Here is a 15657-nt window from a genome sequence, read left to right as displayed (position 1 = left end):
TTAAAATTTACTTCTTTAGGCAAGGCTGCTTAAAATTCAAGTTGCAAGTTAATTCGAATTTCACTTTTTGTCCTTGTACTCACAGGGAGTGAACAGGCTTCAGAGCACTGCAAAGTGTTCATTTAACCAACTAAAGCAGTGTTTTGTGGCTACGAAGACCTCTACTCCAATCAGGTTAAACCTTTAGCCACTCTATAATCTGTATTGCACTTGGTCTTAGTCTCCTTTCTTGTCTATAAAATGGAGACACCTTTACCTTCTTCATAAGATTGTGATGGAAAAGCAGTTGATTACACTTTTTTAAGATTTTAAACCTTTTTTTTTTTTCCAACGTTTATTTATTTTTGGGACAGAGAGAGACAGAGCATGAACGGGGGAGGGGCAGAGAGAGAGGGAGACACAGAATCAGAAACAGGCTCCAGGCTCTGAGCCATCAGCCCAGAGCCTGACGCGGGGCTCGAACTCACGGATCGCGAGATCGTGACCTGGCTGAAGTCGGACGCTTAACCTACTGCGCCACGCAGGCGCCCCTAAGATTTTATTTTTAAATAATCTGTACACCAGTATGCGGCTGGAACTCACAACCCTAAGATCAAGAGTCGCAGGCTCCACCAACTGAGCCAGCCAGGCGCCCCTGATTGTACATTTTGAAACCACTTAAGCTCTATCTAAATATCAGTTATTACTGGATATTCACGTTGGTTCCTTGCTAGGGCTTCAAGAAAATAAAAAGCTCCGTATCAGTAGAAGGCTGGGAGACCGGAAACTAATCGCAACGCTCTCTGAGGTCCAGAGGGCCTGGGCTTTCTGGTCCTACCGCTAGTCAAGGGCAAAACCCTGAGGGTTTGGTGGGGTACAAGTGCTGGGCCAGATTAGGACAACTCTATTCCTTCTTTCAGGTCAGCCGTCACAATCCACAAATCCTGGCAAGGACTAAGGAAATGCGACCCCGAAAGACGATGAAATCGAGACACAGGAAGGGAGAGGTTCGGTGTGTGTTTCGGGAGAGGAATGTTTGAGCCAGAGAAGGTTAGCGCCGGAGTCACCAAGCTCCTGGGGCAGTGGATGGGCAATAGAGCGCAAGAGCTTGCCATCCTGAGTGAAAGTGGGGCCCAGTGAAACGGCCCAGCCAGAAGAATTTCGGTTCCCGCCCCACGACTCCCGGCTTTGACTACAGTTGCGTCCGCAGACGCCCTAGGCCCCTTGCCCCGCCCCCGAAGGTAATCAGACCGTATCATTATACCTTTATAGGGGTGAAGGTGGATAGTGGGCTAGTTCCACAGGGCGAATCGAAGTGCTTTGCCAGAAAAAATAGGATTATATACGTTATTTTCAAGTTTCTTAGTTAATATGCCTCTCCTCTGTCTGTTCGGGCTCTTTATACTCCCTGAAGACTGGTAGGAATCCGGCCACGCTCCCCCCTTTCTTTCCAGCATTTGGTACATTCCTCCGCGGTACGTAGGCGGGGAGGACTACATAAGCCTCGACGCAGGAGGCGGGGCTGCTCAGTCCTCGAGGCGTCGGTGCTCTGTGGTGTTGGAATCTTGTTGCTTGTTGGCCTGTGCGCGCGTGCGCGGACATGGCCTCAAACGGTATGTAAGGGCGGGAGGCGGCGGTGGCGCGCCGGCGTGGGGCTTCGTTCCCTCCAGTTGGGCTTTTGTTTTTCGGTGGGACCCGGGCGGCGATCGCATGTAGGGTCTTCTCGCACCACTGTGGCGGGAAGCAGCGAGAGGGGTGGAAGGGGGAGGCCGATGTCGCCATTTTGTTTCGCTCCACTGGCGCCTTGCGCGGGGCAGGGGATTTTCCTTTCGTAGTCCCTTTACTTGAGGTGAGATTTGAGAGGGACGTTTTTTGGTGATTTGAAACGTGAGACACGGATGGAAATGTTCGGTCCTCGAAGCTTTTTTTCCTCTCATTCCCAGCCCCGAGCTCGGCCCCGCTTTGTCGCAGTGCTGCATCCGGGCATTCGGTGCGCGCACGCGCTCTGCTGGCCCCTCCCCCCCTTTTCGCGGCGCGAACCCCCTCCCGCCTCGTGTTAGCCCTGCTTTTTGTCGCGATACCCTCCGCTTGAGACTCCGCGGCGCGCGTCCGGTGTGGGCCTCGCCCCCGGGGTCCCTTGGGAAGGGGCGGGACCGCCTGGTTCCCGCCTCGGTTGCCACGCGGCCGGGGGCGGAGGCTGGGGATCGGGGCAGTGCGCCCGCTTAACGGTTTGGGGGGAAGGCCTGGGGGGGGGGGTCGTCTAACGGACTTGGGACCTGGCCGAGGGTTTTCCCGCCTAAATTTCCGTTTTCTGTGGTGGGAACCAAAGGAATGACTGCTTGAGGCCACACCCTCTCCCGGTCCTTTACCCTTTTCCTGCGGGGGAAGCGGCCTCGTTTCCTGTACTGAGGAGATGAGTTGATCTGCGCGTTCGGTATGGCGGTTTAAAAGCGCTTTCGCTCTTTGGTTTTCGAGTGTCCTCACAGCCCCGAGGAAAGCAAGGTAGATGAAAAAACCGAATCGGAGCCACGGGACTGGGGACTTGGGTACCCAGATTGGGCTCCCAGGGAGAACTCTGATGATCTCTGTCATTTGGGGTCAAAGCGTTCTCTTGGTTACCTGGTTTTCCTCTAAGAGCCAACTTTGCCATTCTCCAAAATTGGGCAAAGGGTGAGGCTTTGCCTTGGGCGAGAGAGTGGGGAGGCTCATCCTGATCATTGCTGTCTCCCGCTTGCGTTAAAACCTGTCCCACTTAGGTAGATCTGTGACTTTAGTTTGACTACTGGTGATCCCTTTCTCTTAGAGTGGGTATGAAAATAAAACGTGTGTAGGTTTGTGCAGTTCCTGGCATCAATTGAATTTGCAGAAAATTGTAGTTTTCCACCAAGATTCTAGTTTATTCCAGTAGTCAAGACTTAGTGGTGTCTGTAAAAATTTGCTTTTTTTTCCCCCTTTCTTTTCTTTATTGTAAGTAAACTTGATTATGACCTGCCACCTTGTCCTTCCGCTCAACTAGTGTTTCATGAGGGAATTTCTGCCTTTTTCTAAACATAGTTGATATTATCTGGAAGCCCTAGGGCTTGAGTTAAGAGATTTAATTCCTTTCCACTCATGTAGGGATGGCTGAGGTAATGTAACTATATTTTTCTTTTGCAGACTATACCCAACAAGCAACCCAAAGGTGAGTGTCATTTCAGGGCTTTCAGGAGTTTGTACAGGGGCAGGGGAGGCTGAGGTATCTTTTCCTGATTGCAGTGTTTTTCTTTTTTTCCAGCTATGGGGCGTACCCCACCCAGCCTGGGCAGGGCTATTCCCAGCAGAGCAATCAGCCCTATGGACAGCAGAGTTACAGTGGTTATGGCCAGTCAGACACTTCAGGCTATGGCCAGAGCAGCTATAGTTCTTCTTATGGACAGACCCAGAACAGTGAGTCTCTTTGAGTGGGTTACCCTGCCTCTTCCTGCTCTTTCTGAATGTTGCTTTTCTTAAACTTAAGCGGTGCTCTAAATGTTGGAATTGTCATATTTTTTTTCCCCTTAACCAGTCTGTAACCCTTAAAACATTTTGGAGTCCGAATCTTTTCTTCTTTCTTTTCTGTTTTTCTTTCTTGGAGTCTGAGTCTTTATTTATTCAGAGTCCAGTCTTTTCAAACAAATACTAGTTTGTAATTCTGGTTTCTTTTTTGACTTATTTTTCTGTTCATGGTCTACTTTTCCCTGTTTTCCCTCAGCACGACTGAAATGTGGGGGCGAGGATTTCCTAAAGGGAGAAAGTTTTAGGCTTTTCATACAGGGAGAAAATATTAAAAACACTGTTAATGAATAGGGATCTCTTGGGTTGTGGGTTGTGACTAGTAGTGGTCCTGGAAACTGGCTTTGGGGTAGGTGGGATGAGATTGGAACTCTGAAGCTGGTAGAAGTTAGAGTTATAAGCCTTAGGGTAGAAGGGGAAGGGCATCTTTGATTTAAAAGATTTGCAAGCAGCTTCTAAGAGGCCGACTTTTCAAGTATGGGTAGCATTAAGTGGTACATAATGATTCTTCAACCTATTACCTGTCTTTTTTCTCATAGTATTTGTGACTTCCTTTCTTTTCCTTGTTAGCAGGCTATGGCACTCAGTCAGCTCCTCAAGGATATGGCTCAGCTGGTGGCTATGGCAGTAGCCAGAGTTCTCAGTCATCTTATGGGCAACAGTCCTCTTATCCTGGCTATGGCCAGCAGCCAGCTCCTAGCAGCACCTCGGGAAGGTAAGGTGTTTGGGGAGGGGGAGGCCTGGAATATGGTTAGGTGTGAATTGATAAGAATTCATTTCTCCCTAGGAGCAACTAGGAGTAATGTCGGGGGGAGGAGTCTTTGTAACGGGGGTGGGTACAGGGAATGGAATGTGCCAAAAATGAAGTTTTGGACATACTGGCATTATGATTCTGTTTTTTTCTTTCTCCTTAGTTATGGTGGTAGTTCTCAGAGCAGCAGCTATGGGCAGCCCCAAAGTGGGGGCTATGGCCAGCCGTCTGGCTATGGTGGACAGCAGCAAGGCTATGGACAGCAGCAAAGCTCCTATAATCCCCCTCAAGGCTATGGACAGCAGAACCAGTACAACAGTAGCACTGGAGGTGGTGGTGGAGGGGGTGGTGGAGGTGAGGTGTCTTCAGTTTTGTCTCATGCCTGTTTTCTGTAGAGACTTCTGTTCTGCCGTTTGGCTCCTTATCCTAAAAGGTTCTTAACATTTTGTTTTCTTGTTCCTTAGCTGTCTTTTTATTTCCGTTGTGTAAGTGTTGGCACTGTTTTTTCCCACTTCAGTTTTTTCTTTAAAAAATTCTTTCACTTCTGACAGGTAACTATGGTCAAGATCAGTCCTCCATGAGTGGAGGCGGCGGCGGTTATGGCGGTCAGGACCAGAGTGGTGGTGGCGGTGGCTACGGGGGAGGCCAGCAGGACCGTGGGGGCCGCGGCCGGGGCGGTGGCGGTGGTTACAACCGCAGCAGTGGTGGCTATGAACCCAGAGGTCGTGGAGGTGGCCGTGGAGGCAGAGGCGGCATGGGGTAGGTGTTCTTGTGAGCCAGGGAGTAACATCTCTTGGGGACTGTGGAGGGTTGCATGAATATCCCTTGAAGCCCAGTTCCTTAGTGCATGATTAGTTTTATTCTAGGGATTTGTGAGGGCTTGGAGTTGGGGACATTGATGGTTTCTTCGTACATCCCCATTTTTTGGTGAGAATTTGGGAGGCTGAACTCTCACCCACACCTTTGAATAGAGATTTGAGTACTGACGTTTTATTTTCAAAGAAAAAGGAAAAAATATGTGGGTGTATATGGACTGGAGTCATTGATATCCTAGGCAAGAAACATGGAAGTAAAGTCTTCTTTGCAAGGGAAACCGATGATCCCACTCCTGGTAGTAGGGAAACTTGTTAAATGTATTCCCATGTGTCCTCTAAAGGAGTTGTTAATGCTTAACCTGATGACTTTAGCTTCCAGGAATTGGCTACTCTTCCCGCATTTTGTAGTTATTTGAACCCATGCGCTTGATGGCAGTAATTTGACTGGCAGTAATGATTCTGTGTGTGACTTGGTTTATGGAGCTGTCTGAAGTGTGCAGACCTTTTGGACAAAATACGCTTGACAGTGGTATCCCATCTATTTGCTCCACTGTCCCCCTCCTCCTGCTACTTGTCCAGCTGGACCTTCTCTCTCTTCCCCTTCCCGCTGTAGTTGAAGTATAAAACCTTAGATTTGATGTTAAAGCATTGGTCAAATCTGTTGGTAAATATGTTTGAAGGACCTTCCTCTGTCTCCCTTTGAAAAGGGGAGGAATGTCAGTGTGTTAACTCCTTTTTTGGAAAAGTAGGGTTTTTAAATGAGAGTTTGCGTGTGGTAAGTATTCAGAGGTGGGTGGGGGCAATCTCAAAAACCTTACAAAAATAAGGAAAACTCTGTTGTGTGCGTGTGTTTAATGCAAAACTTTGAAAAGAAAAACAACTGTTATGTGACTGTTAACTTGCTCTGCATTTTATGTGCCACAGGTATGAAAGGTGACATTGCAAAATACTCCGCTCTTCTCGCAGTGTAGAAGGGGTGACCCCGGGGGTGGGGGGAGATCAAAAACAGCTCAGTAGTTAGGATAGGGCTTAGCGAAGTTTGTCTTGCTTTAAGGGGAAATTGCCTTTGGTTTTGACTTTTTATGGAATGGGGTTGGGTCTGCTTGCTGCTTTCAAAGCAAAAACCACAAAAATGTGTTCAGGGCTACCCCAGCCTGGTGTGAAATGTCTTCTGGGTGAATTGGGGGGTAGGGTTTTTAAACGAACTACTGGGTTGTCAACCACTCGCGACAAGAGGAAAAAACATCTGCTACATCGGAAGAACGACCAAGGAAAATGGGTCTTTTTTTTTTTCCAGAGGAAATAGATACATAACCTTTTAAAGCAAAATCCTTAAAAACTGTGTCTGAGAAATTGCACACGAGTGTGTGACATGCTCAAAGGTCAGACAAGGGGTGGTCAGGAAGGGGAATGGATTTTAGTAGCCACTTGTATCTTTTTCCCAAAACACCAACTCACGTTTGGGGAATGTTAAACAAAATCAAAAAACGCCCTTTTGTAGCCGTTGGAAGCTTCATGTCCTTTCTTCTAACTTGTCTTCTCCAGCGGAAGTGACCGTGGTGGCTTCAATAAATTTGGTGGTAAGTGAACAGAGTTTCCAAAATTCCCAAATCCCAGCAATGCTTTGTCTGATTGTTCATTTGCAGATGTCTTAGCGTGTTTTAAATGTCAAAGGTATTGGAAGTGTCCAGAACCACCTCCAGAAAGGGGTGGGGTAGAATGCCACCTGCTGCCAGATGGGTGCTAACCTGGAGGCAGGCGGGGTAAGACTCAGCAGTCATCTGGTGCCAAATTGGTTTGACCCAGGTTAATAAGAGGTGTTTAGTAGGCCTCTGACAGGAGTGTTGCCACACCTGGCACTTAGTGACCACCGTTATGTGAAACTGGAGAGTGTGTGCTGGAACACGTGGTGCCAACTTGGCTTTAGGATCCTTTTGATCAGTGTGTCCAAGGCTAGTGTGTGTGTGTAATAATCTCCAAATGTTTTAATTCTGGAAGGGGGATGTGAAATATTGCCCTGCCCTGAAGATGGTGAAGTTGGTATATGTTTATATATTAAATACTGAATGGTGTCAATGCATTTCTACATATATGTACTTAAACTCAATTCAGATGAGCAAATAGAAACTAGCTCTGGGAAGGAAGGTGTGGACTACTACAAGAAAGGTTGGGAGCATGTGTGGCTCATGGGAAATAACCAGGTCTTAACAGCACAAACTGAATTCATGGAAAAATGGCAAATTTGAGAAGTCTCCCAGTAAGCTGGAACTTTTCTGGTTTGGTTAACTAACAAAAGGTTTCTTGATTTGTCTCAACATTTAAAGCCAAAGGCTTGGGTTCATGATTTAGGTGTCATTGAGTGTGGGTACAATATTTATATATGGTGAATTCAGATAAACTTTGGTCAAAGATGGTCTCTGGAAAAAAAATAGAGGCTGCATTATGGAAATAAGATTTCTGGTCTGTTCCCTGGGACATGCTTTAAAAATACAATAGCTGTTATGTATGTTTTTTTATCTTCATGTGGTTGGGGAAACAACATGGTTTTAAGAATGGTTTTCTAAAGATGAAATTAAAAATTGTTCTACAAGGGATAAGTGTCTTTGGTGTTAAAGTTTGGAGAAACTGGATGAATGCATATCACATTGCTGGTGGTGAGCCCATTTCTCTCTGGTGTGAGAGAACAGGGCCAAGCTATGAGTTGGTTTTGTTAACTGCAATGGGTCTCATTCCTGGCCCCCCCCAGTCTGTGCTGAGGACATTTCCCAGCCTGAGCTGGGGGAGGCAGAATTTTCTGAAGTGTGGAGTTGTCCCTGTGGGGACTCAAGTTACATACAGATCTTATGTATGTGTGTCTTCCCCAGCCCTGTCTAGGGTTTTCTCTGGGTAGGTAACCCAGGACAGGGTTTGGATGAGGCTGTGAGCACTTAACCTGATAATTTTGCAAGAGTTTGGATTGGTGTTAATTTTGTTCCTTGTCTGTCTCTCCCTGTTGACTAACAGCCTCTCTTTCCTTGTTTGTTTTTTTTTTTTTTTCATGTCACTTAAGGCCCTCGGGACCAAGGATCACGTCATGACTCTGGTGAGTCCACAGTTGGCATGAAAGAATGGCTAATGTGGTGTCAGAACTTTTATTGCTTGTTCTTTGATACTTAAAGGAATCTGAAAAAGGTCAGGGGTAGAGAAGAAGGAAAATGAAGGGAATTTAGGCATAGTTGTAGTTAGCAGTTATCTGTAAATAAATGAGCATATATCAGAAATACTTTCATGAGTGGTTTAATTCCCCAGCAATTTAGTAGGTCTGGGGGGAGCCTGATAATCTGCATTTCCAATAAGTCTGAGGAGATGGTGATGCATCTGTGTGTAGATCATACTCTGGTACTGCTGATTTAAAGCAGTGGTTTTTACATATGTGGATCATGACTAAATTAGTAAATGAAAAGACCCATAAAGGGAAGGATTTAGTCTTTGTTGGCTGTGTGTTGGATTGTAGTGTAAAAAAGCTTTCTTACTTTGAAAATGGACAAACACTGTATACTTACTGTGTGATCTTGGGCAGTAAACTCCTGAGCCCTGGTTTCTTTAATGCCTATTAACATGTTTCAAAGGATAGTTGTAAAACTAAATTTGTGAAATGGCTAGCATATAGGCACTCAAATACTAGAAGGGAGGTAGACTTCTGTCTTTTGTCTGACCTTAAATCAGATTGGTTTCTTTAGGATTTTTTTTTCTTTGAGAGCTTAATAACAAGTATTAAAGTTGGGTTAAGAGTCACTGTCACTTTTTTTTTTTTAACCTTTGCTAGTGTTCTCCATATTCACATTTCTTTTTTTGTTCAAGCAGAACAGGATAATTCAGACAACAACACCATCTTCGTGCAAGGCTTGGGCGAAAATGTTACAATTGAGTCTGTGGCTGATTACTTCAAGCAGATTGGTATTATTAAGGTACTGTGGAGCATAGTAGTGCTGTCTTTTCTGTCAGTGTTGGAAGTTTTTGGATTTCACACAGTAGTAAAAATAAAAGTCTTAATGGTTGCCAGCTTAATTTTTTGAGGAAAAAACATTAGCTGTTGCCATTTTCTGAAAGAATACATCTTCACGCAGAAAAGCACAATTGAAAAAAGAGGGGGAGTGTCCTAAACTTTTGAATTTGCAGTTTACAATCTTTCAGTATTGAAGCGAAACATAATTGTAGCCAGTGACTTTAATTCAAGTTACATGAGATAGGAAATTGTAACTGGGAAGAGAGGAGTTGAAATACGGTTATGATCAGCCTCAGATTCTTGAAGAAAGGTGGAAGGTGGGTAATGCTGTCTTGTAAGATGTTATCTCATGTTGCTTTTTTCAGACAAATAAGAAAACAGGACAGCCCATGATTAATCTGTACACAGACAGAGAAACAGGCAAGCTGAAGGGAGAGGCAACGGTATCATTTGATGACCCACCTTCTGCTAAAGCAGCTATTGACTGGTTTGATGGTATGTATGAGGAGGCTGGTGAGTGTGTGGGATAGGACAGCTAGCCTTGGGAGATAAGTTACATTTTAATGTTTCCTTTTACATCTTCAATGCTGTTTTTTTTTTCTTGTATTGTTTATTCGTTTTTGAGAGGGTGAGTGGGGGGACGGGTAGAGAGAAGGGGACAGAAGATCTGAAGCTGGTTCTGTGCTGATAGCAAGCAGTGAGCCCAGTGTGGGGCTTGAACTAATAATGAACCTTGAGATCATGACCTGAACTGAAGTTGGATGCTCAACCGACTGAGCCACCCACGTGCCCCATGTCTTCAATGCTGGTGCTTCAATACCTGGTGCTTTAGTATATATACAGTTGACTCTTCAACATTCTGGGGATTTAGAACTGCTGACCTCTTGTGCAATTACAAATCTACGTATAACTTTACTTCCCCAAAACTTAATTATCAGTTGCCTACTGTTGACTGGAAGCCTTACTGATAAGTTGATAAACACATATTTTATACATTATATGTTACTAAGACAAGTGTAAAGAGAAAATACATTCAATATACTGTACTGTGTTTATTGAAGAAATACATGTATAAGTGGGTCTGTGCAGTTCTGACCCATGTTCAAGGGTAAACTGTAGTCTTTGGCTTTATTTCATCTGATGATAAACCTTTTTTAGGAAGGTGTAGAGTCTTTTGATTGTACCAAACTTGCTTTTGGATTCATACGTCTTAATAAAAAGTCTCATTTTAAACCTTTATTTCTTCAGGTAAAGAATTCTCCGGGAATCCCATTAAGGTATCATTTGCTACTCGGCGAGCAGACTTCAATCGGGGTGGTGGCAATGGTCGTGGAGGCCGAGGGCGAGGAGGTGAGGAGCTACTCCCTGCTGGTGGTATAAAGAGATGGGTAGAGTGGAGAGGATGGTAAGGGCTTGCATAGGAAAAGAAGGTTAGGTTAATGAAACTTGGAAGGGGAGCAGACTCCTACTTTTATCTACACTAGGACCCATGGGCCGTGGAGGCTATGGAGGTGGTGGTAGTGGTGGCGGTGGCCGGGGAGGATTCCCCAGTGGAGGTGGTGGTGGCGGTGGACAGCAGCGAGCTGGTGACTGGAAGTGTCCTAATCCGTGAGTGACTTTTTTCCTCAGTCCTGTTAAATGTGTGTCTTTTGATACTATGGCAGAGTTGGATATTTTCTGGACAAATGTCAAGGGTACAGTGATGGGGACAGAATTTGGTTGAGAGCTTACCTAATTAAGGTTGTTATAGTGGGAAAGATACTGCACTGGATTTAGTAATCTGTACTTTCTCTTCCTGGTTCTGTTCCTGAGAAGACTTTGCTTTTCTGAGGCCTCTGTTTCCTCGCTGTATCTCTAAAGTCACTAGAATCTTTTCCTAATTCTTGGGTCTTGTTTACTCCCACTTTTCCAAACTAATTGTTTGTCTTTTTCTCAGTATATGTGAGAACATGAACTTCTCTTGGAGGAATGAATGCAACCAGTGTAAGGCCCCTAAACCAGATGGCCCAGGAGGAGGACCAGGAGGCTCTCATATGGGTAAGAAGGGGCAGAACTGGTAATAAGGAGTTGGGATCACAGGGCCCTTAACTTTAAGCAGGGAGGTTAGAGGGAAGGTAGGGATTTGGGGGTGTATGATCTATCCTATTTCTTTTGTCCTAGGGGGTAACTATGGAGATGATCGTCGTGGTGGCAGAGGAGGCTATGATCGGGGCGGCTACCGAGGCCGAGGCGGGGACCGTGGGGGCTTCCGAGGGGGCCGGGGTGGTGGGGACAGAGGTGGCTTTGGCCCTGGCAAGATGGACTCCAGGTAAGACTCTTAAAAAGTAATTGAAGGGAGGTCATATGATAGGAAGGTTTCATTTTGACAGCTAGATTGGAAAGCTGAGATTATAACCATAGTGGGGGTATGGAAGGAGAGCAGGAGGATTATATTATCTTGGAGAACTAATCTATAGACCCACATTTATTTATACTCTATACTTGTAGAGAAGAGACCTCTCTTGGTGGTAGGTAGCAGGGGCAGATAGGAATTTGGGGGTTGGATGGGTGGAGAGGTTGGTAATTCAGACCTAATGGATACTCTTTCTTGCAGGGGTGAGCACAGACAGGATCGCAGGGAGAGGCCGTATTAGCGTGGCTCCTGAGGTTCTGCAACAGCTTTTCTTCTTGTACCCAGTGTTACCCTCATTATTTTGTAACCTTCCAACTCCTGATCACTCATGGGTTTTTTGTGTCGGACTATGTAATTGTAACCATACCTCTGGTTCCCATTAAAAACCATCATTTTAGTTAAAATTTTTTCCTTCCTCCTCTTCACTCTACTGGAGGATTGATACCTGCCTGGGTCAAGAATGTGGGGAGTTTTTCTCTTTCAGATCATCCTGCTTAGCAGGAACTGGAATAATCTGTTCCTGTTTAGCAGGAACTGGAATAAAGTGTGTGATACTTAGTCCAGGGGAGAAAAAGTTAAGTGGCATCCTTGAAAGTAGAGATTCAAACTTTTCTGTCATGGCAAAAGTTGGATGTATAAATGGGATAAGTGAAACTTGTGATGTCATGACTGTGGCCCCAAAATATGTCCCACTATGTGGGGGTTTTTCTTTTACCACCTTATACCACATTTATTTATGTGTTGGTCTTGGTTTACTATTCTATCCGTTTTACCCTTTTTAAGGACTTTTGGCTCTGTTGACACTTTTCTAAGGTGGGCTCAAACAAATTAGATTGGTTTTGGGGGCAGTATTCATTTTTATTAATTTTTTTTTATTTTAATTTTTTTTTTTCAACGTTTATTTATTTTTGGGACAGAGAGAGACAGAGCATGAACAGGGGAGGGGCAGAGAGAGAGGGAGACACAGAATCGGAAACAGGCTCCAGGCTCTGAGCCATCAGCCCAGAGCCCGACGTGGGGCTCGAACTCACGGACCGCGAGATCGTGACCTGGCTGAAGTCGGACGCTTAACCGACTGCGCCACCCAGGCGCCCCATTGGGGGAAGTATTCAAAGTAACCATGAAGGAGAGCACATAGCCAGCCAAATTGGGTCTTTTGTAGGAAGGAGTGTGTACCTGCTTATGTCAGAGCTTCTGTGGCCTCACTCACTCTATAGGCAGATGATGACGTGCATGGGGTTATGTGGCTCTCAGAATCAGAACATGGTAGAGCCAAGATTGAGGCCTAGTTCTTGGAACTTCATTTTCATTTCTTAGCATTTTCATTCTGAAATCATTGTTCTCAAGGGGATAAACTAAAGCTTTTTTGTTTGCTTAGGTCTTAGGAGGATGCTAAATTTGAGGGAAGAGGGAAGGGAACAAGTTGATGGTAAGAGCGAAGGTTAGCTGGGAAAGGAAGGTAGAAGTAGCTCCTTATTATATTTTCAAGGTGAGTGGGGCCTCCCCCACCCTAGTTTTCCTGAAGGTGGGGCTTGGGTAGATAGGAGACAGGGTGTCACTTTTGTATCCTGCCTGCACTTAGAGGGCTGAGGTCTTGGGTATTTTGAGATTTTAGGCTTGAACCTTAATGACTGGTGGAATTGGTGGTGGAAAGCCCTCCCTTTTCCAGGGGGTGTGTTGGAGATAGGAAAGGAGTAGGGGCAATGAGTTGAAACCTTAGACAGTTCTCAACTTTACCGTATGCATTTCCTGACCCCTCAAACCCTTTGTTCTCTGTGTTTTTTTTGAAAAACTTTTTAATGTTTATTTTTGAGAGAGACAGAGTGTGAGTGGGGGGAGGGGCAGAGAGACAGAGACAGAGACAGAATCTGAAGCAGGCTGCAGGCTCTGAGCTGTCAGCCCAGAACCTGACACGGGGCTTGAACTCACCAACCGCTAGATTGTGACCTGAGCTGAAGTGGTACACTTAACTTGCGCCACCCAGGTGCCTCTCCATTTTTTTCAACTCTCAAATGGGAGTTTAGAAAACTTGCCTGTACCTGCCAATGAGTTGGTGAGTATGAATTTTAGTTAATATAGGACAGAAAATCACAGCCAGTAGAAAAAGGTATATTGCTGTCAGAAACATAGTTTGTGGAGTTCCAGGGACTCTCAGTTTGGAAGTGTTTTCCTCTTTGTTGAGAGTTGTCGAGTATGCTCAAGGCATTCTCTATAGAAGGTTGCTTCGCCAAATTTCCAAGACAGGGAAGTGGTGGCCTTGGAAGTAATAAATTATTGCTTTACTCTCCTTACTGAGTGGGGGGTGCTCAGTAACCAAGAGTAGGTTGAGATTGGCTGAGGTTCTCCCAGGCAATCCTTTGGCTTGACTGTGGAACTTGGTACATGTGAGAAGCCTTCATTTAGAGCCAAGGATGTGGTAGTTCTCTTTGGTGTGATTGGGCTGCCTTTACTATTTCTTTGATCTGTTTTTTGAATCTGCTTAAGTGCTTGATTTGAATAGTCTTATTCCAAAGGAAGAAAAAAAAGACTGATTCATGTTTCTAAAAAGTTTGTTTCTGCTTCAACTACTAGGGTTCTGGTGTTAGGGTTCAGTTGTGGTTCCTTGATCCTGCTGCAAGGGGTGAATGAGGTTGGAGTTTTTTGTGAACTTGATTACTGACTGGGTCTGCTAGTATTACTATCTTATATCCTTTATTAGTATTTTTTAAAAATGCTACATGGGGCACCTGGGTGGCTCAGTTGGTTAAGCTTCTGACTAAAGCTCACGTCATGATCTCATGGTTCGTGAGTTTGAGCCCTCCATCAGGCTCTGTGCTGATAGCTCAGAGCCTAGAGCCTGCTTCGGATTCTGTGTCTCCCTCTCTCTTTGCCCCTTCCATGTTCACGCTCTCTCAAAAATAAACATTAAAGTTTCATTTCATTTGTTTTTGTGAGAGAGGTCGGAGAGGGGCAGAAAGAGGGAGACAGAGGGGATCCGATGTGAGGCTGGAGCTTATGAACCGCGAGATCAGGACCTGAGTCGAAGTCGGAAGCTTAAACCGACAGAGCCACCCAGGTCTTCTATCCTTTAAAGGGCTTTAGCGATTGGCATTGCTCTTAAAGGAAATAGGGTCCCAGGTGTCTCAGATGTCTGGTTAGTAGGTAGATCCAGTTTGGAGGCTTTCCCAGGACAATGGATGAAGATGGAAATAGCAGAGAGAATGTTGGTTCTGAACATCTTGTTCTTTTTTTCAGCTTATTTTGAGAGAAAGTATGTGGGGGTAGGGGCAAGGGCAGAGAGAGGAGAGAGGACTCCAAGCAGGCTCTGCAGTGTCCCGTGTGGCTCAGAGCCACAAACCCTGAGATCATGACCTGAGCTGAAATCAAGGGTCTGGTGCTAAAGCGACTGAGCCACCCAGCTGCCCCCTGAGCAGCTTGTTCTGATTGCAAGTGCATTGGTGAGAAGATGAGACCCATGGGGTTTTGGAATTTGGAGCTTCTGTTCTTTGCTGCATTCCCTTGTAAAAGTATGGCCAGCAATAGCTAGTCATGTTTGGTGAGGATTTTAGACTAGTCCTTTTTCTTTCTCCTAAAGAATACATACTGAAGTACTGAAAACAATCTGCTGTCTGGAAGCAGGTGTCTGGCAGTTTTTGGATTGAGAGTGGGGCAGGCTAACTAGGAAGGAAGGGAGAAGGGTAGGTGGTGAGTGGGGAAAGGTGTGCTGCAGATCTGTTTGCTGCCTTTTGATTTAGTTCTGTGTTAGTCTTCTGAGGTATTTTTTGCCATCATAATGCTGCATCTGTCCAGGTTTGAGTACCTTTGGTATGGGGTGAAGTCATCGATGGGTAGGTAGACCGGGAATTAAGGTCTAGGGTGCAACCCTATGAGACAACACATTACATCTTTATGCATGTTTCTTCCCAGCCTACTCCATTCTGTTGTCCCTTGATCATCCATCAGGGGTTTTGTCACCAGATCTCACTTCCACACTAGTCTGCAAGGGAGGTTAGACTCAAGTGTGAGCTGTGGGGTCTTATCTGCAACCATTCCTGCCCCAGTTTTCGAGAACTCAAATTGTTTCCTACCTTGGAGCCCTCAGTACTTAGCCTTTTTCCTTTCATCTTTATTATTAAAAAAAACTTTTTTAATGTTTATTTCGAGAGAGGGGAAGAGAGAATCTGCTGTCTGTGCAGAGCCTGATGCAGGGCTCCATCTCACGAAT

General features: G+C 45.3%; 1 protein-coding gene across 4 annotated transcripts; it reads left to right on the top strand.

Annotated features, from left to right (window-relative positions):
• Positions 1 to 1482: 1482 nt before the first annotated feature.
• Positions 1483 to 11857, top strand: FUS (FUS RNA binding protein). Of its 4 annotated transcripts, none has more exons than XM_045461877.1 (15): positions 1483 to 1592; positions 3136 to 3160; positions 3254 to 3405; positions 4084 to 4225; positions 4425 to 4591; positions 4813 to 5020; positions 6622 to 6656; positions 8126 to 8158; positions 8920 to 9023; positions 9427 to 9556; positions 10310 to 10411; positions 10546 to 10669; positions 10998 to 11098; positions 11222 to 11369; positions 11655 to 11857. In XM_045461877.1, exons 1-15 carry the CDS (start codon positions 1580 to 1582, stop codon positions 11692 to 11694), a joined length of 1524 nt encoding a protein of 507 aa, XP_045317833.1. In that variant the 5' UTR covers positions 1483 to 1579; the 3' UTR covers positions 11695 to 11857. The 4 variants fall into 4 exon arrangements, with proteins under 4 accessions (XP_045317833.1, XP_045317831.1, XP_045317832.1 ...); XM_045461875.1 differs by having other exon boundaries at positions 4425 to 4615; XM_045461876.1 differs by having other exon boundaries at positions 4081 to 4225.
• Positions 11858 to 15657: the final 3800 nt, after the last annotated feature.

This window comes from Leopardus geoffroyi, chromosome E3 (assembly GCF_018350155.1).
Source record: "Leopardus geoffroyi isolate Oge1 chromosome E3, O.geoffroyi_Oge1_pat1.0, whole genome shotgun sequence".
NCBI classification, from domain to species: Eukaryota; Metazoa; Chordata; class Mammalia; order Carnivora; family Felidae; genus Leopardus; species Leopardus geoffroyi.
Note: the sequence above shows the minus strand (reverse complement) of the source record. Positions and strands in the feature narration are given on the sequence as shown.